Below are 25,752 nucleotides of genomic sequence, written 5' to 3' on the forward strand. Positions count from 1 at the left end.
TCTCAGGAGAGTAAATGTTTCCCAGGAACAGGCTGATTGCTCTACAGTCACAGAGGAATGTGTTGTGTGCACAGCACAGCTGATTCCCTGAGATATTTGTGAACAAGCTCACTGGCTTGTGCAGCTTTGGATCTAGTTATAGCCAGTTCACTGCATCTGGTACACAACCGGTGATCTCCATAATGTCTTGGGGGGGAAATGAAGCTGTGAGTTGTATGCTGAGAGCCCCTAAAAGCAAAAGGTCACGGAGCAAATAACTCGTGAACAAAAAGAGCTTGTCACCCTGTGTACTGGCTTGGCCATCTTTTGCTGTTGTCACAATTACTAGGAACTCTGCTGGAGCAATGGGAATGGCCCACGGGGGCTCCAGGGAAAAGGTTCATTTCATAGGAGTTTAAGATTTTTTTCATATTTCAGTCATGAGAACAACATAAATCTTTTTCAAACTACACTGTAAACTGAAACCACCTCTTGGTTTTGGCACCTTTAGTCAACTACTGCTTCATTAGACTTCACAGTAGCCTGGCATCACAATAGAGCCAGCTGGTGAGATTTGGATGGGAATGTGACATGACCTTCTTAAAGGTTAGTTTACAGTCATTTGCTCAGTGCCATCTGCCTCTTGCTGTCAGACAGAATTTAGCTCACAGCTATACTTACTATTTACTTACTTGTAATGTGGTAGCACCTAGGAGACCCAGCCAGGGACCAGGGCATCATTGTGTTAGGCGACGCACAAACACAGAGCAAAAAGATAGTTCCTGTCCCAACGAGCTTACCTACAAAGTACGAGACACAAGGCACTGAGTGGATACAGCCAGGCAGATGCGGGGAGCCAAAAGAAACAATGAGACATTACTGATCAGCATGATGGGCAGGGGTCTCGGCACATCAGCTGCCTTAACCACTGTCAAGTCTTTTGTAGAGATCGCAGCAAAGGAGACAGCCTGGGACTAGCTCTGACCTGAATTCCTGACTCTCTTCTCCTGGCAAGGTGAAGACCTGGGTTCTGCAAAGAGCACTGAAGCCAGTTTCCAAATGCTCTGTTACCTCTCTGCTCTGAGTCATCTTTTCAGTCAGTTGCTTGTGTTGCTGGTGCCAGTGGAATAACTAAGGAGGCAGGTTAAATGTTGCAGGCCAGATTTATCCTTAATAGAAGCCCATCAAAGTCAGTAGAATGAAATCAGGGATGAATTTGGCCTTATGAGGGTTATTTACATGAGACACTCTTTCAAAATGGCATATGCAATCCCTCTATCAGATCAGCACAAATAGCAGTTAGCGGAAGCTTCAGCAGGCAGTAAAAAGTAAGGCCCAGCCTTGGTTCTAGACTCTGCCAAGTCCATTCCTGAAGACCCGGGAAGCAGTACCAGTTTCACCGAGTCGTCTTCAGGTTAAGATGCAGGGGCTGGTTGTGTGCCCAGCCTTCACTCCAATTGCTACACAGCAGATTGGAAAACCAAGGTGGGGCAAATGACATAAACATGTGCAGGCCTGTAATCTCTTTGCCAGCATTGCCATTGTGACAGGAAATGCTTACTATGGAGAATGAGTCACCAAAGAATGCCTCCTGTTGAGCAAAACACAGGGTATGGAAAAGAGCCTGGAGGCCGTTAAAGTTCCATGCAACAGCACATTGCAAGGGTCCTAACTAGGCTTGTGAGTTGACACTTTATTGAGGCTGTCAAGGTTCCTTCCCCACTTTGAACTTTAGGGTATAGATGTAGGGACCTGCATGAGAACCTCTAAGCTTAACTACTAGCTTAGACCTGGTTTTACTGCCACCACCCAAATCCTTTAAGAGTTATTTGGGAAATTCTCTCTACCTTCCCCCCAGACTATCTCCCTCCCAGTAGTCTTGAGAGACTTTTCTACCAAGTTCCTGGTGAACACAGATCCAAACCCCTGGATCTTAAAACAAGGAGAAATTAACCATTTCCCCTCCTTTCCCCCCACCAATTCCTGGTGAGTGCAGATCCAACCCCCTTGGATCTTAAAACAAGGAAAAATCAATCCGGTTCTTAAAAAGAAGGTTTTTAATTAAAGAAAGGTAAAAATAATCTCTGTAAAATCAGGATGGAAAGTAACTTTACAGGGTAGTCAGATTCATAGAGCCCAGAGGAACCCCCTTTCGCCTTAGATTCAAAGTTACAGCAAACAGAGGTAAATCCTCTTAGCAAAAAGGAGTTTACAAGTTGAGAAAACCACAGATAAAACTAATACGCCTTGCCTGGCTGTTACTTACAAGCTCGAAATATGAGAGACTTATTCAGAAAGATTTGGAGAACACGGATTGATGCCTAGTCTCTCTTAGTCCCAAGAGCGAACACCACCAAAACAAAGAGCACGAAACAAAAACCTTCCCCCCACCAAGATTTGAAAGAATTTTGTCCCCTTATTGGTCCATTGGGTCAGGTGTCAGCCAGGTTACCCGAGCTTCTTAACCCTTTACAGGTAAAAGGATTTTGGTGTCTCTGGCCAGGAGGGATTTTATAGTATTGTACACAGGAGGGCTGTTCCCTTCCCTTTATAGTTATGGCAGAGGCAAAGGACCTGTTGAGTGTAGGGAGTAGAACAGAGGCTTTTCCTTCTGCTGTGTAGATCAATATGATTTTCTTGTAGGCTATATTAGCAAGGTAATGGTTTAAACTGGGAAAGTGATCTCTGGAGTATCGGATTTTAATAAATGAGAATAGATTTTTGTGGAAAAAAGCAAAAATTACTGCAGGCATTAAAATTGTGGGATTGATTGATTTATTTTTCCTACTACTTGGCTCCTGACTTTCTACTGCCTGTGATACTTATGCACATTGGGCGGATTTAATTAAAGCTAGATGCAGGAAGTATGTTTTCTTCACATGGTACCTTTTTCTATGCTTGTTGGATTGTAAACTCTGAGGGCAGGGTTTTTGTCTCCTTCCCATTTGGTACAGCACTGAACACCCGTCAGCGCTTAACATAGCAACTACAAGGGGTGAAATTCTGGCCCCAGTGAAATCAATTCTTGGCCACTATGAAGTCAATGGCAAAATTCTCATTGACCTCAGTGGGGCCAGGACTTCATGCCATGTTTTAAATTTCTGTCTTATGTGAATGTTGGTGGGACACAGAAGAATCCCTAGGGATGGTGCTTAACTGGCAGCAATTCTAATGGGGTGAACCAGTGACTACTGCTCATTACCTACATTAAACACTACCTGCTTCCCATAGTTCTCTGTACCCAGGACCTGGTTGTGTTGGCTTGTGATATCTATTTGTTTCCTCTTAGTCTCACTCTAATTCTTCCTTCTGTACTTAATTTTTTGTCTTTGTCCCAACTTGCATTTTTAACTTTCTGACTGGGCCTAAATGAATGGGGCTATTTCTAGGCAGCAGTTAACACTGCCTTTGGCTTTTAAAGTAGATTCAGCATCCAGTCTCTAAGATAGAAAACTAACCGGCAAACATCACTGGTACTTGGGCAGACAAACTAGTGAGGATGGAGTTGGTACAGCTATGAGACTTAAATCAGAAGTAACCAGCAGCACATTTTGGTGTGATATTCTAGCCCCATTGAAGTCACTGGGAGTTTTGCCCTTGGCTTCAGTGGGGCCAGGATTTTTAACTTGGCTCGCCACAGTCCACTTAATCTTGCTTTAGACAGCAATGCCTTTTGAACAGATTATTCAGTGATGTGCAATGGAGTATCTTGTATGTTTGCCATACCTGGATTGATCTGGGGAATGGGGACACGTGCTACAGCCACTGTCACAGTAGGTCAAGAAGACTCTCCATTAGATACCTACAAAATCTGGTACCTAAGGATTTGGGTCATTGTCCTGCACTCCTAAAATAAAGGACTAAAACAATAACAAAACTGTCATTCACTCTAGCCTGGAAGATTTATAGCTTTCATACCCTCCATTTTGGAATAAACTCACAATTCTGTCCCTCCCATTATATCTAATAAAAGCAGGGGTAGTACTATCATTGTAACAATAATACCTAGCTCCTCTAGAACTCACCTGTATGAATTACTGCTTGTGCCAGGGCTCAGTAATGTGTCAACAGCTCTGACCTTCTTCGCTTTCCACAAGGAAGTTGCGACGTGGACCAAACCCCAGTAATTGAGCTCTAGCATATATTTGAGTAAAGTGGAATTTTCTCCTTGACTTGTCGTCACTGTTGTGTTTAACATGGAATTTGCAATGTGCCAGTCCCACTCTGGCTTTAGCAAACCTCTCTGTATATTCTGGACTTACTTCCTGTTCTTAGCCAACAGCCTAGGTTGAGTTGTAATATTAAAACAGGTCCTGAGTGTTGAGAGAACCAGGGAAAACAAGATGTGACTCAGAGGAGGATCAAGCTAACTGAGTAGTTTATTTGACAATTATTTATAATACCACCCAAGAAGAGCCAAGAGGCAGGATGGAAGGAGTCTTCTGTCCTCCATCACCTCCTCTCCTTGGAGTATGGGAGAGTCTCTTAAATTCCTCAGTTTCCTGTAACTTCTGATTTTCCAGTTCCTGGTCTTTGTCTGTGGCAGGAGCCTTCCAGATCAAAGCCCATGCTACCGACTTAGTACAGCTCATCTACTGAGCACTTACATGGTTCTATGCACATGTTCCATACAAATAAAGTATATTAAAAGAACATTTTTAAGGTTGGAAAGGCAATTACTCAAGTTAGGAATTGCCAGATTTGTGGTTGCCTACATAACCTTAGTTCTGGCCCCTTCAGTAATGCATTATAAGAGAGTCTTCATGATCAGATATTATTTTTATCTACAGGAGCCCTGCCTCATTTAGTGCTCAGAGAATGAGGTAGTTCAATATTTTCTTTGATCCTCATTCAATGAATGGCCCCATGTGTTACTTACTGGACACCATCCAGAGTATACACTGAATATGTAATTACTAATTTCTTCATGGGCTTTTCTGTGGTGTTTGAGCACCATTGTATAGGAATACTTCACAAACATTAATGGATTTATCTTCACAACACTCCCGCAAGCTAGGAGTTATGATTCTCATTTTACAGACTGGGACCTGAGGCACAGTGAGATTAAGGTACAAATTTGCAAAACTGAATGCAGTGATGTCTTCCTGTGTCAGCAGAAGTCTGAACCAAGAGCTCTGAGAATGTGATCACCCTGAAGCTTAAAGATGCCTATTTAAATGAATTTTTTTCACAGTTTCATTGCTCATCACTTCTGTGAAACTTCCTGCTAATGTGCTTATCCACAGTCCTGAACTGCTTCCCACTGCAAAACTTGATTTCAAGTCACCCTGAGGGAGTGGAAGTCTTATCTGCAGGGCTGGGTCCAGGCACCAGCATAGGAAGCAGTTGCTTGGGGTGGCCAATTCAAAGGGGCGGCACATCTGGGTCTTTGGTGGGAATTTACCGGCAGGTCCCTCATTCCCTCGCTTCCTCTTTGAGCTGCTGTTGAAATGCCGCCGAAAAGGAAGAGCGGGAGGGCCTCCCCTGGACTGCCGCAGAAGAAGTGGTGCGACTGAGCTGCTGCCAAAATGCCGCTGCTTTTTTTGGCCACTTGGGGCAGCAAAAAAAGCTGGAGCCAGCCCTGCTTGTATGGTAGGGTTTGGTTGCTAATGGGCTTTGGATAAACCCTAAAGAGGTTAAAGAGCTGTGTCTGAAGGCAAGAGCTCAAGTTTGTATCTTTTACAATGGCTGAGTTTCGCACACTGCTGTTCGGATGCTATCCACATGCGATGTGCACCCTTTGTCCTGAAACGAACTAGCCTGCATTGGTTTCATTCCCTCCTTATGAGAAAATGATACATTGCACAGGAAAATACCAGGGAAACTTCCCTGAAGTTCCTCTCATACTAGTACTCTAGTTAGCTAGTGCAGTGCTGAAATGCATAACACCCAGGAACGTTAGCCCTTCAATAATAGTGAAAAGCCTTTAATGTTCTTTCTTTTCAAGGCATCCTTTGTGTGAAGGAAGGCACTGGCAGGGAGTCCTGGGAGACTGAGATCTAATGGAGGAACTTTGGGGCTTAAGTTTCTGGAATTCTCTTTCTAAAGTTCACCCAATTTATCTCATTGATGCCTCCAGATTCTTTTGGGTTGACTCTTACATGGTTTTTCAGCATATTAGAACCAGGGGTTTCTTGTGTGCTGGAGGTATAATTTAGTCCAGTAATTGGAGATGGAAACAAATCAGTGTTTGGGATTGGGGAGTTAATAGGACCTACAGAGCTACATGGGGCAGCCTACATAATATAGGCTGAATTGGCCTACACTGCCAACTCCTGTGGATAAAATGTAATACAGATGTCTTAGAATGGAGACATATGGGCAAGGCCTCCATATGGAACAGTGTGTGGTAACTCGTCTTCAGAGGTTGAATATATGAATTGTGCAGTTTGAAAATGGACTCTCTCTCTCATTGGCAGCTGTGGCGAGCCCCCTCTCCTGGCAGAAAGAGTGCACAGAGGATCCTGAGAACTGGTGTCAGGATGTGCAGACGGCTTTGCGGTGTGGGGCTGTGGAGCACTGCCAGCAGATTGTTTGGAACAAGCTTCCTGTGGTGAGTGTGTAGCCTGAACAGGCCTGTTCTCTTCTGTCAGAGCCCTTGTGTTCCCACGTGCAGCTCTGTAAAGTTCAGGCCCTACTTACAGGAATGAGCTGCCATCTGAATTGCACTTTTCTGTAACTGTTTGTGTCCTCCAAAAATTTTGTATCACGTCTTTCTTAAGACTGCACGATGTGAATGAACCAAAGGGGGAGAGGGACTGGCTGACTTCTCTCTTTCAGCCCCTTTGCTCTGCACAGTTCATACCCTTTCTACGACAGGCTGCCACCAATCTAACAGACAGCCCTATTTCTTTGATGTTTATAGGAATGAACATGTAACTCTTGCACCTGTTCGAAACAATGCATAATTCCAGAGGTCACATTAGGCCACTGTAAAACTTATGCTGGAGAATTTACAGGCCTTCCAATAAAAATAAAAAGCTTGTGAGTATGTACAGATGCCTATGCATTTTGCCAAGAGTTCCCATGTATGGAACTTTTCTGTAGAAACTGAAGATAATTGTTGGACTAGCCTAGATCTCTCTAACTACACAATTATCACTGTTTGTACTGGAAAAATTGCAACTTGCTATGGCTAATAAAATTTATTGGCTTCTGTGCACATAATGAGTGGGGGTCTGATTCTCAATTGCCCCATCCTTGCACTTGGGGCAGGAACAGGGTGGATGGTTAAGGCGTCTTTTAAGCTACCTGTATGTCCTCCATATTGTGGGGATGTTAAGGGCACTACTCAGTCTCTGGTGTAAGCTGGAATTAGCCTTGGGGCTGCTCTAAGTTACACTCTGCTTCACATGATGCCTTTTCTCTGCCTCCCAAAGTTTAGCTGAAAAACAGTACACTCCAGTCATGCCCCTGGCCTGCACTGACATGCCCCCAAAGTTCCCCTACACTAGGGGCTGGGAGCAGGGCTGGCAAAGAGTCGTTAGACCAGTTCTATGTCAGTGAGGACCCCCATCTTGTCAGTCTCATGGCTCCTTTAACGTCTCTTTCTGCCACTAGACTAATGTCGAGAGGCCTTGGTGTAAGTAGGAATTGGGCCCTGTGTACATCAGCTGGTTATAGAGAAGGGGAACACCATCTGGTTAAGCGTGGGACACAGGCAACAAGTGTAAAGGTCACTTTGAACTATAAAAACTGGTTTGCAAAGAGTGATGACCCTCCCACACCAGTTGTTCTCTTCCTTAGCTGGTGTGGGGAAAATCTGGTTTTCTATAACCTTATGACTCATCCCAACCTTGTGTTTAATTCCCTCCTTCCTCTTTCCATGCTGAATATCACGTTGCACACCAGTCAGTCAGGCCAAGAGACAGTTTCTTTTCCACCTCCTTCCTAAATGGGAAATGCACTAAAACCCCCAAACTCTCCCACAGAAGCAGTTAGCACTGGCTGGAGGCCTTACCTGGTCACTGCTAGACTTGTTAACATAAAGGAAGGCTGATACCATTTTGGAGGGTTAGCGTGCTTCTTTTGAGGTGCACTTTTGTCCTGTGCTCTTTTTAAATAATGAGCCTTTTTGATTCAGAGTTTCTCAGTGGGTTATTGCTTTTTTTTTTGTATTAGTGCCAGAAGTGCAAGCTAGGTTGGTGTATAAAGTCTGCAGGCAGGATCCCTGTTCTGACAGATTTCACAAGGCCCGTCAGAGCTGGGCTCCCCCTTGCAGGTGTTAGCTAGTCCAGGGAAGTCATGTGGAGAGGGGTGGTGGTGGTGCGACACCTGGGTGGGGTTTGGCAGTGGTAGAAAGCTGGGGGCATGGGGATGGCAGATGAGATAGGGAGTCTGTTATACATTCTATAAAACTTAAGTGCTTGAAATTTTCTATATCTAAAATGTCTAGGAATTCAAAATGTTTAACAGGATAAGACTCCATCTTTCTGTCTCCTGCAGTCACCTAGGCCCACTCCATGCCACTTGTTTTCTGCCTCTGTTTCATGCTCCCTCTCCTAGCCCCTTCATCAGGTACCTTATATTTCCCCCCTTTCAGTCTTCTGTCCCTTCTCCATGAAGCTCCTCTTCCCTGCCCATACCCCATCTGCAGGGCCGGTGCAAGGAAGTTTTGTGCCCTAGGCGAAACTTCTACCTTGCACCCCTCTACCCCCAGCCCTGTGGCAGCTCGCCGCCCCCCCTGCCCTGAGGTGCCCCCCCACGGCAGTTCCCCCCCAAGGAGCTGCGCAGTACCTCCCCACCCCCAGCTCACCTCTGCTCCGTGTCCTTCCAAGAACTGCCCCCACTCTGAATTCTCCTCCAGGGCTTGGCAGCACCAATACAGTGATTGGCCACTGCAAGCCTGGGAGGCAGGAGAAGTGAGCAGCGACGTGGCGCTCAGGGAGGAACTGCTGTAAAAAAAAAAAAAAAAAAAATTGAGGGCATCGCTTTATTTTTATTACACTATTATTATCTTTTTTTTTTATTTTTATATATTTTTTATTATTATGCCTTTTTTTAAAAACTCTGTTTTAATAGTCAAGGTTTCTTTTTCCCACCCATTAATTCTCTCCCTTTTGTTAAGACTATTCCCTCACACACACACACACCCCTCTGGAATGCTTTGGAGTAAAGCTGAATTGACCTGACTGATTTTGTTTATGTCGCATCTTATCTATCAAACAGCTTTGCTTGTGCGTCAGTATCATTACTGGTGGCATCAGCATTAAAACACTCTTCAAGAATAGTGTAGTTACTGTAGCAGGCAAATGCAAGATATTCTTGAATATCTTGCATTTCTGTTTTACTGTTTTTTTTAATTCGGTATGAATATTTTTTAATATATAAGAGTTAATATGGTCTCACCTTCTCCATCGCTTTTAACAGATTTACGTGCAGATCATAATATTTTATACTAATCACTGTAAGTTTCTTAAAGCCACAACCAATAGTACTCTTAGTCGCATTACTTTTTTCTGACTTTCGTTATGTTTAACGTCTTCCATTTTCAGCCTCACCATTGCCTCACAGTAAAGCATTGTAAACGGCATGAAGTTCAAGAACGCTTGGTGTAGCGAGCGGCCTCTCCAAGATCTGGCACGTAGGCAACCGCCTAGTTCGCCTTAATGGTAGCACCGGCCCTGCCCATCTGAGATGGAGAAGTATGGCTCCACGTGCCATCCCCTCTATCTCCAGTCCCCAATCTTCCCTCTCTGTGCCTCCATATCTTCACCCCACCCAGTCTCCTGCCCCTTCTTATTTACTCCTCTCCCCACACCCACCTCCGCCAGCAGCAGGTCAGTGTGCTGTAAAGGGTTTTATATTTATAAATGTTCCATATATAACATTCATCTGTGTATGGAGATAAAACCAGCTCTTGTCATTCCCCCAACTGGACCCCTACTCCAAAGACCCCATTAACAGGCAAAGTAAACATGAGTTTGGAGAGGGGAAGACAAAAAGGGGTTAAGAAAACTTCCTTGGATTAAATAACAGGAATTTTTGGAAGCATGGTAGCTTTAAAACTCCTTTTCTGCCCCGCTCTCCTCAAAAACCTACAAAACAAACCTTCCCAGAAAAATTCTATCCTGGGATGAGATAGGACATGTCAGATTTCAGGGGAATGTGTTTTTGGATTTTTTTTTTTTTTTTAGAAATTGGGAGAGCAGAGGTTGGAACTTGGGCTTATGTGAAGCTAGATTCTTCCTTCACTATAAGATAAAGAGACAAGATATAACGCTGTCCTTGGGAGCCAAAAAATCTTACCACATTATAGGTGAAACTGTGTTATATTAAACTTGTTTTGATCCACCGGAGCGCACAGCTTCAGCCCCCTGGAGCACTGCTTTACCGCGTTGTATCCGAATTTGTGTTATATCGGGTCGTGTTATATTGAGGTAGAGATGTACCAACATGCAGGCCCCTCTCAAGTAACTCTTTTTTCTCTTTTCTATCCCCAGAAAACCATCCCTTGCCATATGTGTAAAATCATGGTATCAATGGTTGGGAAGATCTTGCAGGACAATCGCACAGATGTAAGTAGCCTGAAGAACTCAGCAACCTTTTTGGCTTTGGGCACTAGATGCCTTTACAACTATAGTGGTGACCCAGGGAGGGGCAAGGAAGGGGAAGAATATCATGAACTGCTTTTGTTACTCGAGTTTCACAGAGGGAGGAAAAGGAAAGCAACTGTAAGATCTTCTGTCCGGTGTTTGATCAGGATGATCACAAAACCTGAGAATGACTTGGAGGTTGGAAGTAGATTAACCCTATTATTACCTACCTGCTAGTCAGGAATTTCCATGCAGAGTTGGTCAAGAGTATCATGTACGTAAAGTCCCCTTTACGCTGTGCTGTCTCTGGCAGTGCAAATGGTTACACTGCAGAGGAAAGGTGCCTAAAAAGGGAATTGGTGTAAGGTGAGAATCATGGGATACAGGGAGGGGGTTTGGGCCTCAGCAACTCTAGTAAAGGGGGTCCCTTTCCCTGTCTCTCCCGTGGGGAGATTTAGAAGTCCCGCTTACCTCTGATATGCCACTGACTTTCTGTAAAACACTGTCGTTTGAATGTTTTTGCATTCTTCCCTTACCCCCTTGGAGCACTCATTTAGCTTTGGGTAGGATGGTGGCTTAGGGTACGTCTACACTGCACGATTATTTCGAATTAGCTTAAACCGATATTACAAAACAGATCTAATAAAATCGGTTTAGCGCGTCCACAGTGGGATCCCGAAATCGATTGTTTGCGTCCATGGTCCAAAGCTACCATCGATTTCAGGAGCGGTGCACTGTGGGTAGCTGTTCCTCAGCTATCCCATAGTTCCCACTTCCGTGTTGAGAGCACAGTGCCTGATGGGGCAGAAAACACTGCCCCGGGTGGTGCTGGGTACAGCCTCACCCCTCCCTTTGTGAAGGCAGCAGACAACCCTTTGGCGCCTTTTTCGCGGAGTGCATTGAGCAAACGCCATAGCACAGCAATCTTTCCCTTTTTTTTTTCACGTGGTGGTGGGGGGAAATAAACTGAGGAGCTGTTCCCTGAACCACGCCAGACACTGTGTTTGAACCTACAGAGATTGGGAGCTCAGCCAAGAATGCAAATAATTTTCAGAGACTGCTGTGGACTGTGGGATAGCTGGAGTCCTCAGTACCCCCTCCCTCCCTTCATGAGCGTCCATTTGAGTCTCTGGCTTCCCGTTACGCTTGTCACACAGCGCTGTGTATCCTGGAGTTTTTTATTCAAACGCTTTGGCATTTCGTGTTCTGTAACGGAGCTGGATACAACAGATTTGTCTCCCCATACAGCGATCAGACCTAGTATCTCCCGTACGGTCTATGCTGGAGCTCTTTTTCGATTTCAAACTGCATCGCCAGCCGTGCTGATCAGAGCTCCACGCTGGGCAAGCAGGAAATGTAATTCAAAAGTTCGCGGGGCTTTTCCTGTTTACCTGCCCGCTGCATCCGAGTTCAGATTGCTGTCCAGAGCGGTCAGTGCTGCACTCTGGGATGCCGCCCGGAGGCCAATAACGTCGATTTCCGTCCACACGAACCCTAATCCGAGTTATCGCTATCGAATTTAGCGCTACTCCTCTCGTTTGGGAGGAGTTCCGAAATCGATTTAAGGAGCCATTTAACTCGATATTAATGACGACGTCATGTGAACGGATACAGCGTTAAATCGGTATATCGGCCATTAAACCGATTTAAAGTCGCAGTGTAGACCTGGCCTTACTGTGAAGTCTCTGAAGAAGCCACAAAGATCTGGTGTGTGTGATGTGGCAAGGGGATTTTGGAGCAGCTATGTGTCACTCTCACCTCTTTCCCTTTGATGCAAGTGCCATTCCATCTGGTCAGGAGACCATCCATGTAGTCGGGTTTTTTTAGCCTCCTTTCTTATCCCTAGTCGGAATTTGGGCGTCTATGAAACAGAGAGAACAGATAGTGGATCTTCTGGATTGTATTTTATAAGCTAGAGAGCTTGCTTCATATGAAGCCTTTAAAGCTATAGGAATTCTGTCTCACAGTGACAGGTCTTGCAAGAGATCTTCCTCTTACCACAGTGTAGTAGGTGCCAACACCAGCATCCTTTCGTCTCCCAGAAGATCTGGGATTGTCTGTTTTTAAATTTGAGACTGGAGAAATAAACATATTTCATCCATCCATGCTCCAGAAAGTCTGTCTTCCCCCAGTGTGGGGCTTAAGAATTTGCCCAGATTTTCCATAGTCTCTCCTAAGAATATGAAGAATGTACACATCTTTTTGCCATGGTGTATGTGAACACAGCCCATAACATTCCCTTCTTCTCTTGTCTCCTAGGAAAGGATCCGTGCTTTCTTGGATAAGTCATGCCAGTACCTTCCTTTCCAGGACTGGTCAATCAAGTGCAAGAAGATGGTGGACACTGGCATGATAATGATCGTAGAGCTGAGCAAACAAGTATTGGTAATTGGTTGGGGGAAAAACAATGGTACAGATTTATGATGTAAAACTACTAGGTTGACTTTCTGCATTTTTTGACCCTTTTAGGACAATAATAATAAATAATATGGTAATAGGCTTCTGAAAGAGCATATAAGCAGATTCCAGTCCAATACATTAATTTCTGTAATAAAAACCCAAAAACTTTAGATAGCTGATGAACAAATTTTTCACGTACCTGCCAAGATTTGAATTCAGGGTCCTATTTGACCTGTAGCAATTGATGACACCATGAAAACCTAAATTACTTAAGGACTATAGCCTTAAAAGTGATCTCCAAAGGAAAATAAAACAGGTTTGCTTCATTTTTGGCTTCTTAAGACGTATAAAGAGGTTCTGAAAAGGTTTTTACAAAACAAAATAACTTCTACTTGTTTTTAACACTAGAAATATCAGGAGTGTCAAGGCCTTCTCTGATTTTGCAGAGTCATGTTGGAGGTCTCAAGAATGTAGATGTAGAACTTTCTTGGACCTTAGCTGGAGGGTAAAGGGGGGGGTGTTGAATTTTCCAAACTTCCTTCTCAAAGTACTTCTTAGTCATTTAAGTTTTTTAACAGTCTGAAGAAACTCCCCCTCTCAGTTTATCAGTTTTCATGTCCTCGGTACTTGTGGTCACTATGTTCTCCAGCTACCATGGAGACTTCCAGGGTAGACAACACCAGCATTTCTAATATTAAAAAACAAACTTCCCAGGCCTCTTCATACATCACAATGAAGCAAAAAGGGGCACAAATGACTCCTTTCCTTCGTTGCAAGTTCCCTTTATGTGTTAAAGAGGTCACTTACCATTAGAGCTGGTCACAAAGTTTTGTGATGAAAAATGACCTTCTGTAGGAAATGGACATTTCTGATTTCTTCGACATCTTTAGTTTTTTTCCTCCAGTGAAACAAAAATGTTCATTTACTTTAATTTCAATTTGAACATTTTCTTTTTTTAATTTTCCAGCCTGCCCCACCACCAAAAGCCCCAGACAAAAACCCCTGAAACAAAAAAAATTCAATTTTGTTTAGTTAAAAAAAGCCACCAGAAAATTTAGTAACATTTCAGATGACATTAATTTTTTGGTTCAAAAATTTTCATAGAAAATACTTGCTATATTTCTATCAGCCCACTGCAAGAGCAACAGAGACCAGATGTCCTGACTCAAGTGAAAAGTCTTTTAAGTTAATTTTCCCTCTTTCTCCAGTGTTTATTTCTGCACAACAATTTGATGCCTGCACCAACCTTTTCCTATTGTATGATGTTTAAAATATCATTTCCATTCATCTTTAAAGCACTTAGTTTGGCTGGCTATATATCTTCTAGTTGTCACTTTTTATACAGAAGAAAGCCAAGGGGCTGTATGGGACTGCCCCAGGACTACAAAGGAATAATGAAACAGGTTCCGATGTATGCAAGTGTGTGTGTGGGATTGCTAGGGGAAAATAAACCTTTCCATTCTGTAAACAATTTCCTTGCTGGGTATCTTAGCAACTGTTGCTTTGTTCACTTAGATTTTTGCTGCTCTGACTAAGTAGCAGGGACGGGTGCTGCTTTTTATTTGTATCTATCTCCTCCCCCATGGTGCCAGGCTTACTTTGATTAGGACTGTGGATGTCCACGGAGTGATGACTTGGCCTTCCTTTGTTCTTTTTAGTCCAACCCTGACGTAGTATGCCGTGCCATCACCTTGTGCAAATCCATGGAGACTCATGAGGATGCTCTGAAGATTCAGAAGCCACAGCAGTCCACTGAGAAAACTGTGATAGACTTCCCTGAAATGGTGTCTCCCTTCCTTGCTAATGTCCCTCTTCTCCTTTACCCTCAGGACAAAACCCAGCAAGAGACCTTGGTGAGGATGCAATATGGACAGATTAGCTTCCTCAGTTAACCAGCTGCACACAGAGGAAGCATGCTGTGTTCTGTTTCAGTGTCACAATGCTTCTCAATAACACATACCAAACTGATTACACTTGGGAGCACAAACACATGGCTTTAGAATGTAAGAGAACAGGAAGCCCACTCAGGTTTCAAGTTGCCAGTTGAACTTCAGAAACATATTGGGCCAGTTCCTGAGCTGCTGTATATTGGCATAGCCTCACTGAAGGCAGTGGAGCCACACTGATTGACGCTGGCTGAAATACTGTTCCAATTTTGGTTTAGAATGAACAGCAGCCCTTTGAATTAAAGGGATCTCTTCCCTTCCCTTTGCAGTGGCCAGTGGTAGAGTATGTGACTCTCCACAAAGAGACTTTAAAATGCACATTAGGGGTATTTAAAAATAAATAAAATCAACAGCTAAGGTGGTGTCAATAATAGAGAAAATTAGCAACATTGCTGGTCATACAATAATTTGGATTGTTTGAGTAATGTTCTTTTGGGCAGGGATTGCCATTTACTATATGTTTATGCAGGGCCTAGCACAATGGTTGGTTTCTACATGCTGCCACCATACCAATGTTAAATAGTAACAATGTAATGATTAGCAAGTAACAAGGGACAGTTTGATTAGCTATGGGACCATTCCTGGCTTGTGCTAATATTTTTTTACTCTTCCTCCTACACTCCTAGAACTTGTACCCTGCTTTCTGTCTCTGACTCTCTTATTCCCTCCCAATGTATAATTACACAGTATCTTTTATTAGCTCTTTTGTGTTGCACATACCTCAATTTTTTATGATTCTATTCACTCAAGTGTTATGCTCATTTGTGCTATCTAAATGATAGTCAGGTACTAATTCTCAGTGCTCCCACTGGAATGAGGGGCAATATGCAGACAGCATGTGAAAGGTAAGATTCCACCCTGTGCAAAGAATGCTAGATGGAAGTCAGCAGCTTGTTAAAATCAGGAATGTCAGGGCTCAGCTGGCATGCCCCATATGTGCCCAGGCAAGGCAACAGTGGAATTTAAATAGGATGGGAGGGAAGCCTGGGAGAAGAGTCTGTGTCTTACCTCAGTCTTCTGAGGGGGCTGTTTCTTGGAGAGAAACATGGGTTGAGCACAGGAGTGGAAGGTAGGAATGCTGAGTTTGAGTATGTCTACACTGCCACATTGCAGCATGGCCGTGCCAGCGCTGTGATGTGGGCAGTGTAGTCACGCTTTCCAGTGTAGTCAGAGCTCTCCTGGTGATTTAAAAAAAAAAAAAAAACCATTCCAAATGAGGGGTGGTAGCTTTATTGCTGGGAGCATGGCTCCTGACGATAAAGCAGTGTCTATAGTGGTGCTTTTGATTTGTCGTTCAGGGGTGTGTTTTTTCACACCCCTGAACGACTAAAGTTTTAGTGCTGAAAGTGGCAGTGTAGACACAGTCTTAATGCTCTGACATGGCCTCTCTCTGTTTCCTGGACAAATGACTTAACCTCTCTGCCTTTCTTCACTTGTCAAATGGGATAATACCCACCTCCTTGTAGTGCTGTGAAGATTAGCTATGTTATAAAGAGCGTTGACGACAAAACTGCTGTGAATGCTCCCTCTGTTCGTAGTGAGGACATGGACATGCACTAGTGGCGCTGCTGTGTGTTTTAATTTTTGGCTCTCCCCTTATCTTTCATCAGGAGGAAGGACATTTGTGTGGAGACTGTGTTCAGCTGGTTGCTGACATTCAGGAAAAAGCAAGAACCGGGCCCTTCTTCACTGAGTCCTTAGTTGCTACTGCCAAGCAACTGTGTGAACACTTGGGACCTAACATGGCTGATGGGGTAACAGAATTTTGATTTCACTAAGATAATGGAACTGACTCTAGTAGTGGCCAGGGTGGTACTGAACAGCTGTTTGCCTGATAGAGGCCATGAGCGCTCTGCTCTGGAGTCTTTCTTCAGTCTGCATCCATTCCCATCCTGCTCTTCCATGTGGACAGAATGTGCGTGGCTGCATTTGTCCTTAATGAAAATGCTGAACAATGTCCCTGATGAAATGTCTCTAAGGCCTTTGTCCTCTCCTCCTCCAAATCCTTCCTCCACCCACGTCTGCCGAGATCCTGACAAGAAGTTAACCAATTAACATTAGCTAGGCTGAGGGCAAACTGGGGAGAGCTGAAAATGACTGGTTTTAAAAAAACTGTGTATACACTGACTGTGTGTTATCCCTCTCCACCATCCTGCCTGCTTGCTTATGTTCATAGATTGGGGCTCTCTGTGTCTTCATGTGGAAGGACAGTGCCTTGCACAAGGTGCTACTGAAATACAAATAAATAATAATCCTGCTGAGAGTAATACCATGATACCATTTTATTTACTGAGCCAATTTATCAGACACAAGGCTTTGGGTTCTAAATGGTTAAGGCTGGGATCTTTAAAGGCATCTGAGGGAGCTGGTGCCCAACTTCTTTGGTCCTTGGTAAGAGATCAGTCAGTATTGGTGACTTGACTCCCATAGGCTCTGAAACGTCTTGGATTCCTCTCCTTCTCCCTCCCCACTCCTAAAACATCGTCATTAGAATTATAGACCATCAGGGATGGAAGGGACCTCAGGAGGTCATCTAGTCCAACCCCCTGCTCAAAGCAGGGCCATTCCCCAGACAGATTTTTACCCCACTTCCCTAAATGGCCCCCTCAAGGATTGAACAATGTTCAAACCACTGAGCTCTCTCTCTCCTCCCATGTCATTGCTCTCCATGGAAAGCATCCAAAATGCTGGATACATTTTAGAGGGGAGTGGCAATTAATTCCAGAGCCAGATGAGGTAACGCTAGGGATTCTTTCAGAAGCTAGGCCCAAAAATGCAACATTACATGCCGAAGTTCAGCACTTCATTTCTGATCCCTCCTCCTTGTTCCCCTGCCCTGTGACTGTGTCTCTTTCACACTGCGCATTTCTGATAAGGTTTGAAAGGTAACACATAGAATAATCCAAAATACTACTCAAATTCAAAATGTACATTGAGGTCATGCTAGTTTCTGTGGGAACCACTGCTTTGAATTTTCCCACACGTGTAATCTCCTTCCTAATGTGACATTAACAGTTATGTGTGGCAAGAACGTTTTGTTGGTATTTACTGGGATGTCTGTCTCTCCCACAGTGCAAGAGCTATGTTTCTGAATATTCAGAGTTTGCCATCCAGTTTATGATGCACATGGTAAGCTGAATATTATGTTAAATACATCTTCTTTAGATCTTTTATATTCTTGGTGCTGGTTCTTCATCAGAGCTTGTTCTGGAAAAAGTTACCTTATTACCTTTAAACCTTCAGAATGAACCTTGGGGAATCCTAAGGCAGTGTGAAAACTACATAGTTAATGTCCCATGGATACTTTTAGGTCATGCAGGAATGCTAGTGGATTTTGGAAAGAATAACAGCTGAAAGTTTTTTATTTAGCAGGCTTTAAAAAAAAAGTCTAGTTTTGCTACGGTCTCAGTTCTAGATAGCTCTGTCATTCTGGGTGCAGAAGGCACCCTCTTGTGTTCTCAGAGTTGCATCTAGTGTGGCTTTTAAATTTCCCACTCTATTGACTTCATCTCCTATGTTTTACCCACTTTCAGCTCTCTAGGCCAGGGATAGGCAACCTATGGCACAGGTGCCAAAGGCTGCACACAAGCTGATTTTCAGTGGCACTCACACTCCGGGTCCTGGCCACCGGTCCGAGGGGTTCTGCATTTTAATTTAATTTTAAATGAAGCTTCTTAAACATTTTAAAAACCTTATTTACTTTACATACAATAATAGTTTAGTTAGATATTATAGACTTATAGAAAGAGACCTTCTAAAAACATTAAAATGTATTACTGGCATGTGAACCCTTAAATCAGAGTGAATAAATGAAGATTTGGCACACCACTTCCGAAAGGTTGCCAACCCCTGCTCTAGGCAAACAGAGAGTTTCACTCATGTACCTGAGTAAGTCCCTCCCAATGGAACAAATGATAAATGCAGCTGCTGTGGCACATCCCCAAAAATACTTCACAGCCTTGGAGGCTTTGAGGGAGCTGAAATCTGAATGTGAGTGATGTGGGTTGGATTGAAAGTTATGGAGAAAAGAAGAGAAACATGTCATGGCAGTGATGGTAAGGCCCTGCCGTTCACTGCGATATGAAAATCGTTGTTCAAAGTAACACTTTGCGCTTGCACAGCATTTTCATCCAAGATCTCAAAGCACTCTAGAAAGGTGGGTAAGCATTATTATACCCATTGTAGAATTGGGGAAACTGAGACATGGTGATTGACTTGCCCAGTGTCACTTTGAGTCAGTGGGGAACAGAACCCTACTTTGACTTTCATTCCAGCTCTAACTGCTAGACAGCAATGCTGCCTTTAAAGTAAAGAATTTTATATATAAAGAATAATTCAGATTTTAAGTTTATTTGAACATAACCCTTTTCAAATTCAAAGGGATGTTATGAGGTCATTTGGGATTTGTTCTTTCAGTGCCATCTGGGGATGCGGAGACATTATTTTATGTAGTAAGAAGAACATTCAAATATTTACATATTTGGTCCAGTTAAATGTGGATTGTAACTAGTACTTAAGGGTAATATTTTAAGGTGAGGAAAAGAACACACTGAAAATCTTGGGTTTGCCCTTGGCAGGGCTCAACTTCTGTCCTGAGTTAGTTTGACTGAGGGATGTCCTGTTTTAATTGCATGAACATTGGCTGTTCGCATGCTGGGAGCTAGTCTGGAATGGACAATGAAACCATTGCTTTATGTTTCTAATAAAGATGACTGGGATCCAGGTGGACTGGTGGGGAGAGGTGGCTTCCTTAGCAGGTTCATTTTATTTGTGGAATTTCTATATGTATTTTGACCACTTGATATATTTCTTCTGCATTTTAATTGTTGTTTCATCTTTTCTTTCAACAACGCTACTTCTTCGCTAGCAGAACAATAAGTTATGTGTTAAACTTCCCTGCAGTGGTGCATTTTTTTTGCTTTTCATCTAAAAGATTTATAGAAATGTAGGGTTGGAAGGGACCTTGAGAGGTCATGAAGTACAGCCTCCTATGCTGAGACAGGACCAAATAAACTTAGACCATCCTTGACAGGGGTTTGTCCAACCTATTCTCAAACCCTCCAATGACAGGGATTCCACAACCTCCCCACTCCAGAGCTTAACTCCCTCTTATAGTTGGACAATTTTTTTCCTAATATCTAACCTAAATTGCTCTTGCTGCAAAATAAGCCCTTTACTACTTGTTCTACCTTCAGCAGACGAGGAGAACAATTGATCCCAATCCTGTTTGTAACACCCCTTAACATATTTGAAGACTTATCAGGTCCCCCTCTGTTATCTGTCTTTTCTCAAGACTAAACGTGCCCAGTTTTTTAACCTTTCCTCACACGTCAGGTTTTCTAAACCTTTTTTCAGTTTTGTTCTTTTCCTCTGGACTCTCACCAACTTGTCCACAGATTTCTGAAAGTGTGGCGCCAAGAATAGGACGCAGTACTCCAGAGGAGGCCTCAGCAGTGCTGAATAAAGGAGGACAGTTACCTCCTGTGTCTTACATAGAACACTCCTGTTAATACACCGCAGAATGATATTAGCCTTTTTCGCAACTGCATCACATTGTTGACTCTCATTCAATTTATGATCCACTATAACCCTGGGATCCTCTCCAGCAGCACGACCACCTAGCCAGTTATTCCCCATTTTGTAGCTGTGCATTTGATTTTTCCTTCCTACGTGTAGTTCAACTCTTGCTAATTAGTTGTAGGTGTGGTGTGGCTGCAGTCAGGTTTGACAGATACAAGGGATGTTTGGAGGATTAGGGAGAGATCTCCTACGAGTAAGTCATGGCTCCTACTCCTGGCACCTGCTCCCACTCCCAGCCCAGATGTCAGTTAATATTTCAGCCTAATGATGAGAAGGGGAGCTGGGAAGCAGGTGTGAAGCCCTTTCTATGATAAAGGTGAGGACAGGCAATCTCCCTGCTGGCTCCAATCAGTTCCTTGCTTTAACTCTGAAGTTAAGAAGGGCCCAGACTATAGCTGATTGAAATTTTCTGACTTATTGTTATTATTATTATTTTTTGGATGAAAAGTGCTGTTTTGCTGAAACTGAAATGTTTTGCTAAAACAGTTCCACTTTGACTTTTCAGTGAAAAATATTTGAAACAAAACAATTTTTTGTTTGGTTTGGAGTTGACATTTTTGTTTCACTTTTGTGTTTGAAAACTCTGACCGGCTCTCCTCTAGGGTAACCTTTATGGGTCAGAGCAATAATATGGGTAGCGTGAGAGTCTGAAATGAGAATTAAAAATGGGGCCTTTCTGTTTCATAACTAGTAATTTCCTGGGAGCCCTTGTGCTTGTTCTGCTCTCAGTTACAAAGAGTAAATGAAGAATAACTCCATGGAACTTAATGGGGTTACACTGGGGCAAAACCAGGATGAGAGTAGCATTATGCATCCAGTGTCTGTCATGGTGCAGCATGAGATCATGTTGGAAGGACATGGTGCTGCTGCTGCAGAATTAATTCTTGAAATATTTATCCCAGTGTGTGACCCAGGGAAAGACAGTGCTTGGCCATGTAGTCAGAAATTTGGCTACATTTTGGAGGTATTGCTTCTCTCTATGCTCAGTCTATGGAGTCTGGGTAACTAATCTATTATTTATCTGAGATTGCACAAGCTTCTCTATGACAAGGATGTCTTATACTTTGAGAAATAAGGTATTAATTGGGAGGATGCAGCAGGGATTGCATAGCTCTGCTGATGCACTGATGTGGGGTACTGAAAACAGACATTTTGCAAAGCTGCACATAGTACCTAAGAGCTAGCCTTAAATCCAGACTAGCTACAGATCCAGTGTCATCTTGAGGAAAGGAAATCTGATCAGATCGTTGGCCTGGTAACCTACCTTCAACCACCATTTCCTCCAAGAGTGTATAGAAACTACAGCTGCCAGGTGTATTGAAACCTTTATAAGACTGGTCTGGGTTGTCTCCTCCCTCTTTAGGGAATTCTTCATAGAGCCGATATAACCGCATAGAGCTTGTCCTTACTTGATTTGTGTGTCTCTCTCCAGCAACCAAAGGATATTTGTGGCAGAGTTCGATTCTGTCGTTCCCTGAAATCTGTCCCCCTCCAGTCCCTGGGACCAGCTAAAGTGATGCCTATGTCCAATATGAAGGAGCCTGTGGAGGTAAAATGAGTATTTAGCGCCCTCTACTGTTTTGCTGAAGAAAGAGCAAGGCTTGCGTATTACCCACATGAACTGGAGCAGGGGTTCTCAAGCTAGGGGGTCGTGAACCCTCAGGAGGTTGCAAGATTATGATGTGGGGGTCACAATCTGTCAGCCTCCTCCCCCAAACCCTGCTTTAACTCCAGCATTTATAATAGTGTTAAATATAAAAAAAGTTTGCAGTGTGAAAGGGGTCACCAATACAAAGGGTTGAGAAGCGCTAAACTGGAGGAAGGGTCAAAGTCAGGCAATAAATACAGACTTCTATGTGTACTGAATCTGGTATAAAGTACCAGTCTCACTGTTCTGGGGTTAGATTGCAAAACAGCTTCTCTTTGTAGAGGTGGTATGAAATGCAATGCAGAACCAGGGCCTGATCAGGATTAGACCTGATCAAAACTTTCAAATTTTACAAATTTTGATCTTTGCTTTGTTTTGCCAAAATGCTTTCGCTTAACCCCCCACCCACACACACCTCCTTCCCCAGCTCTAGTCAGGACATCGCTTTCAGTTGCTTCAAACGTTATCTGTGATACACAATTCTACCCCATCATCAGAGGAACTAGTCCCTAGTTAGGGCTAATCTCTTGAAAGGTTGAAATTTAGTCTGTTTGCAGTTGTCAGAACCCAGAAGCACCTTTTTTTAAATGTACAGTGTTCACATGCATATAACTCAGTCAGATCAGCTTATATTTTAGAATCAGAGAAAAGTAGGACTGGCAGGAACCTTGAGAAGTCATCTGGCCCAGCCCCCTGCACTGAGGCAGGACCAAGTAACCTAAAACATCCCTGACATCCCAATGACGGACATTCCAGAGCCTCCCTTGGAATTCTCTTCCAGTACTTAACTATCCTTATAGCTAGAAAGTTTTCCCTAATATCTAACCTAAATCTCCTTTGCTGCAGATTAAGCCCATTACCACTTGTTCTACCCTCAGTGGACATGGAGAACAACTGATCACAGTCCTCTTTGTAACAGCCCTTAACATAATTAAAGACTGTTATCATGTCTCCTGAGCCTTCTCTTCTCTAGATTAAATGTACTCAGTTTTTTTAACCATTCCTCATACACCAGGTTTTCTAAAGCTTTTATCATTTTTGTTGCTCTCCTCTGAACTCTCACCTATTTGTCCCCATCTTTCTTAAACTGTGGTGTCCAAAACTGGACACAGAACTCCCCCTGAGACCTCACTAGTGCTGAGCAGAGTGGGACAATTACCTCCCATGTCTTACAGATAACACTCCTGTTAACACACCCCGGTGTGCTATTAGCCTTTCTCACAACTGCATCGTGTTGTTGAATCATATTCAGTTTGTGATCAGCTATCATCCCCAGATCCATTTAAGCTGTATCGCCTACCCAGCTGATCCCCATTTGTAGTTGTACATTTGATTTTCCCCTCCTACGTGTGGTACACCGGACCCCCGCTAGAATGCGGATTTTGGATCCATGTGCAGTCCCGCACTAACGCAGGAACTGCATTATAGTGGGGACTGCATTACTATGGAATCCAATGATGATAAATAAATTTGGGATCCATGCGCGGTCCCGTCCTATAACCGAATTCGTGTTATATGGGCGCACGTTCTAGCGAGGGTCTGTTGTATTTTACACTTGTCTGTTTTGAATTTCATCCTGTTGATGCAAGACCAATTCTCCAATTTATCTTTAGAGAGATTTCAGTGCAAAAGCAGTGTCTTTCAGATCACTGGGGAATACACCATATAGAATTTAATAGGGATGAAAGCAATAAGATTCGCTAGAAATGACTGTATCCCCCACCCCATATGATTGTTGTTTTACGTGAACATTCTGTTGTGCTGTAATAAGCAGGAAAACCTGGGACCAGAAAATAAAACTCCCCTGTGCGGGATATGTGAGATTGCAGTAAAGGCAGCAGAAAGCCTGCTGAACAACAACATGACAGAGGTATGTGGCCTTTTGTTGAGTGATGCAGAGCTTGCATAGGCTATTTATGAGTGCAGCTCCCAGCTTGGAGCATGTCCTGCTGCTGCTTAGGGGGGTGCAAATAGGATGACCAGTCAGCAAACGTGAAAAAATCGGGACAAGATAAGAAAAAGACCCAAAAATCGGGACTGTCTCTATAAAATCGGGACATATGGTCACCCTAGGTGCAAGAAAGTTGGTACATAACCCTGGCAACAGCCCTAATTGTGCCCTGTATTCTCATTTCTGTCGTTTAGGGATTAGGGGGAGAAGGAATTCTGCGAATGTCTAAATGCTGCTTGCAAGTTCTTCCCAAGGCTTGGTGTGGGGCAGGCCTTGGCTTAGGCACTTTTTAGGGTTAGTGGGTGAATCAACACAGTAAAACGTTTGTCTGCAGCAGAGGGAAGAATAGCACAGAAGATAGATCTCAATCTGCCCCCTACTGAGGTACTATAGAGGATAGATGGCACAGATTTATTCTCTTTTCTCCTGACACCTGCTGCTTTTGTTTTCCAGGAGCAAATAGTCCATGAAATGGAGAAGGTCTGCTACATGCTACCTCATGGTGTCTTAGGGCAGTGTACTGACTTTGTGGATTCCTATGGCAAGGCTGTCATCATCATGTTGTTGGAAGCAACTAATCCCGAAGTTGTATGCATCATGCTGAAATGCTGCCCCAAGAATAGCCCTTCACACACTGGTAAGCACTGGGTGACCAGTATCCTGTTCAAAGCATGCTTGTTTCCTTGTGAAGAGTCCAATCTATGGATATATATATATATATATGGCACTAGTGCAGTATTCATCTGAGGCCCCTTGCTGGGGTTGGAGGAAACGAACCTTTTGCTGGTTCCTAGGTCTGGGATTAGAGCACACTAAGCAGCTGAGAACTCTCACTAGAAAGCTGGATATCTAATATTCTAATGTTCTGTGTGTCTGCTAGAGAGAAGTGCTCTGGAGCCGTTACCGGTAAACGCTGGCGAGTTCTGCAATGTGTGTCAGATTGTTGTAACTTATATTGACAATGAGCTGCAGGAGAACGAGACACAGGCTGAAATTGGGACTCTGCTTGTGAAGGGCTGTCATTTACTGCCAAAACCCTTGACAGACCAGGTAACTGCAAGTAGCTGTTGTGGGGATGGAAGATCTGATGTTCCCTATCCAGCTGGCTAAAACATATGTCTTGTGCCCCAGTGGCTCTCAACCTTTCCAGACAACTGTTCCCCTTTCAGGAGTCTGATTTGTCTTGTGTATCCCCTAGTTTCACCTCACTTAAAAACTACTTGCTTACAAAATCAGGCATAAAAATACAGAAGTGTCACGTCTGTTAGTCTATAAGGTGCCACAGGATTCTTTGCTGCTTTTACAGAAGTGTCGCAGCACACTATTACTGAAAAATTGCTCACTCTCATTTTTGCCATATAATTATAAAATAAATCAATTGGAATATAAATATTGTACTTACATTTCAGTGTATAGAATATAGGGCAGTATAAACAAGTCATTGTCTGTATGAAATTTTAGTTTGTACTGACTTTGCTAGTGCCTTTTATGTAGCCTGTTGTAAAACTAGGCAAATATCTAGATGAGCTGATGTACCCCTTGGAAGACCTCTGTGTGCCCCCAGGGGTATTTGTACTGCTGGTTGAGAACCACTGTTGTACCCCATCCACAATGCCTGTCACATATCTGCTGCTTCTTCCCTCCTCCTTGATGCTTTACACCTATATGTATTAGATTATATTTTCTAAAATCCAACTGGGATCAAATTCACAT

At 43.4% G+C, this 25,752-nt stretch overlaps 1 protein-coding gene across 3 annotated transcripts in view; it reads left to right on the forward strand.

The window, feature by feature from the left end:
• Positions 1 to 25,752, forward strand: part of LOC116829309 (prosaposin-like) — a 47,157-nt gene that overhangs the window by 15,866 nt on the left and 5,539 nt on the right. The window contains exons 2-11 of one of the 3 annotated variants that reach the window (XM_032788066.2): positions 6,399 to 6,532; positions 10,422 to 10,496; positions 12,774 to 12,899; positions 14,573 to 14,767; positions 16,471 to 16,614; positions 17,933 to 17,989; positions 21,873 to 21,989; positions 23,860 to 23,958; positions 24,493 to 24,676; positions 24,920 to 25,089. In XM_032788066.2, coding sequence (XP_032643957.1) covers positions 6,399 to 6,532; positions 10,422 to 10,496; positions 12,774 to 12,899; positions 14,573 to 14,767; positions 16,471 to 16,614; positions 17,933 to 17,989; positions 21,873 to 21,989; positions 23,860 to 23,958; positions 24,493 to 24,676; positions 24,920 to 25,089 — 1,301 coding nt within the window. The remainder of the gene's footprint in view (positions 1 to 6,398; positions 6,533 to 10,421; positions 10,497 to 12,773; positions 12,900 to 14,572; positions 14,768 to 16,470; positions 16,615 to 17,932; positions 17,990 to 21,872; positions 21,990 to 23,859; positions 23,959 to 24,492; positions 24,677 to 24,919; positions 25,090 to 25,752) is intronic. The other 2 variants (XM_032788067.2, XM_032788068.2) reach the window with 2 other exon arrangements.

Source organism: Chelonoidis abingdonii, chromosome 15 (assembly GCF_003597395.2).
Source record: "Chelonoidis abingdonii isolate Lonesome George chromosome 15, CheloAbing_2.0, whole genome shotgun sequence".
NCBI lineage: Eukaryota > Metazoa > Chordata > Testudines > Testudinidae > Chelonoidis > Chelonoidis abingdonii.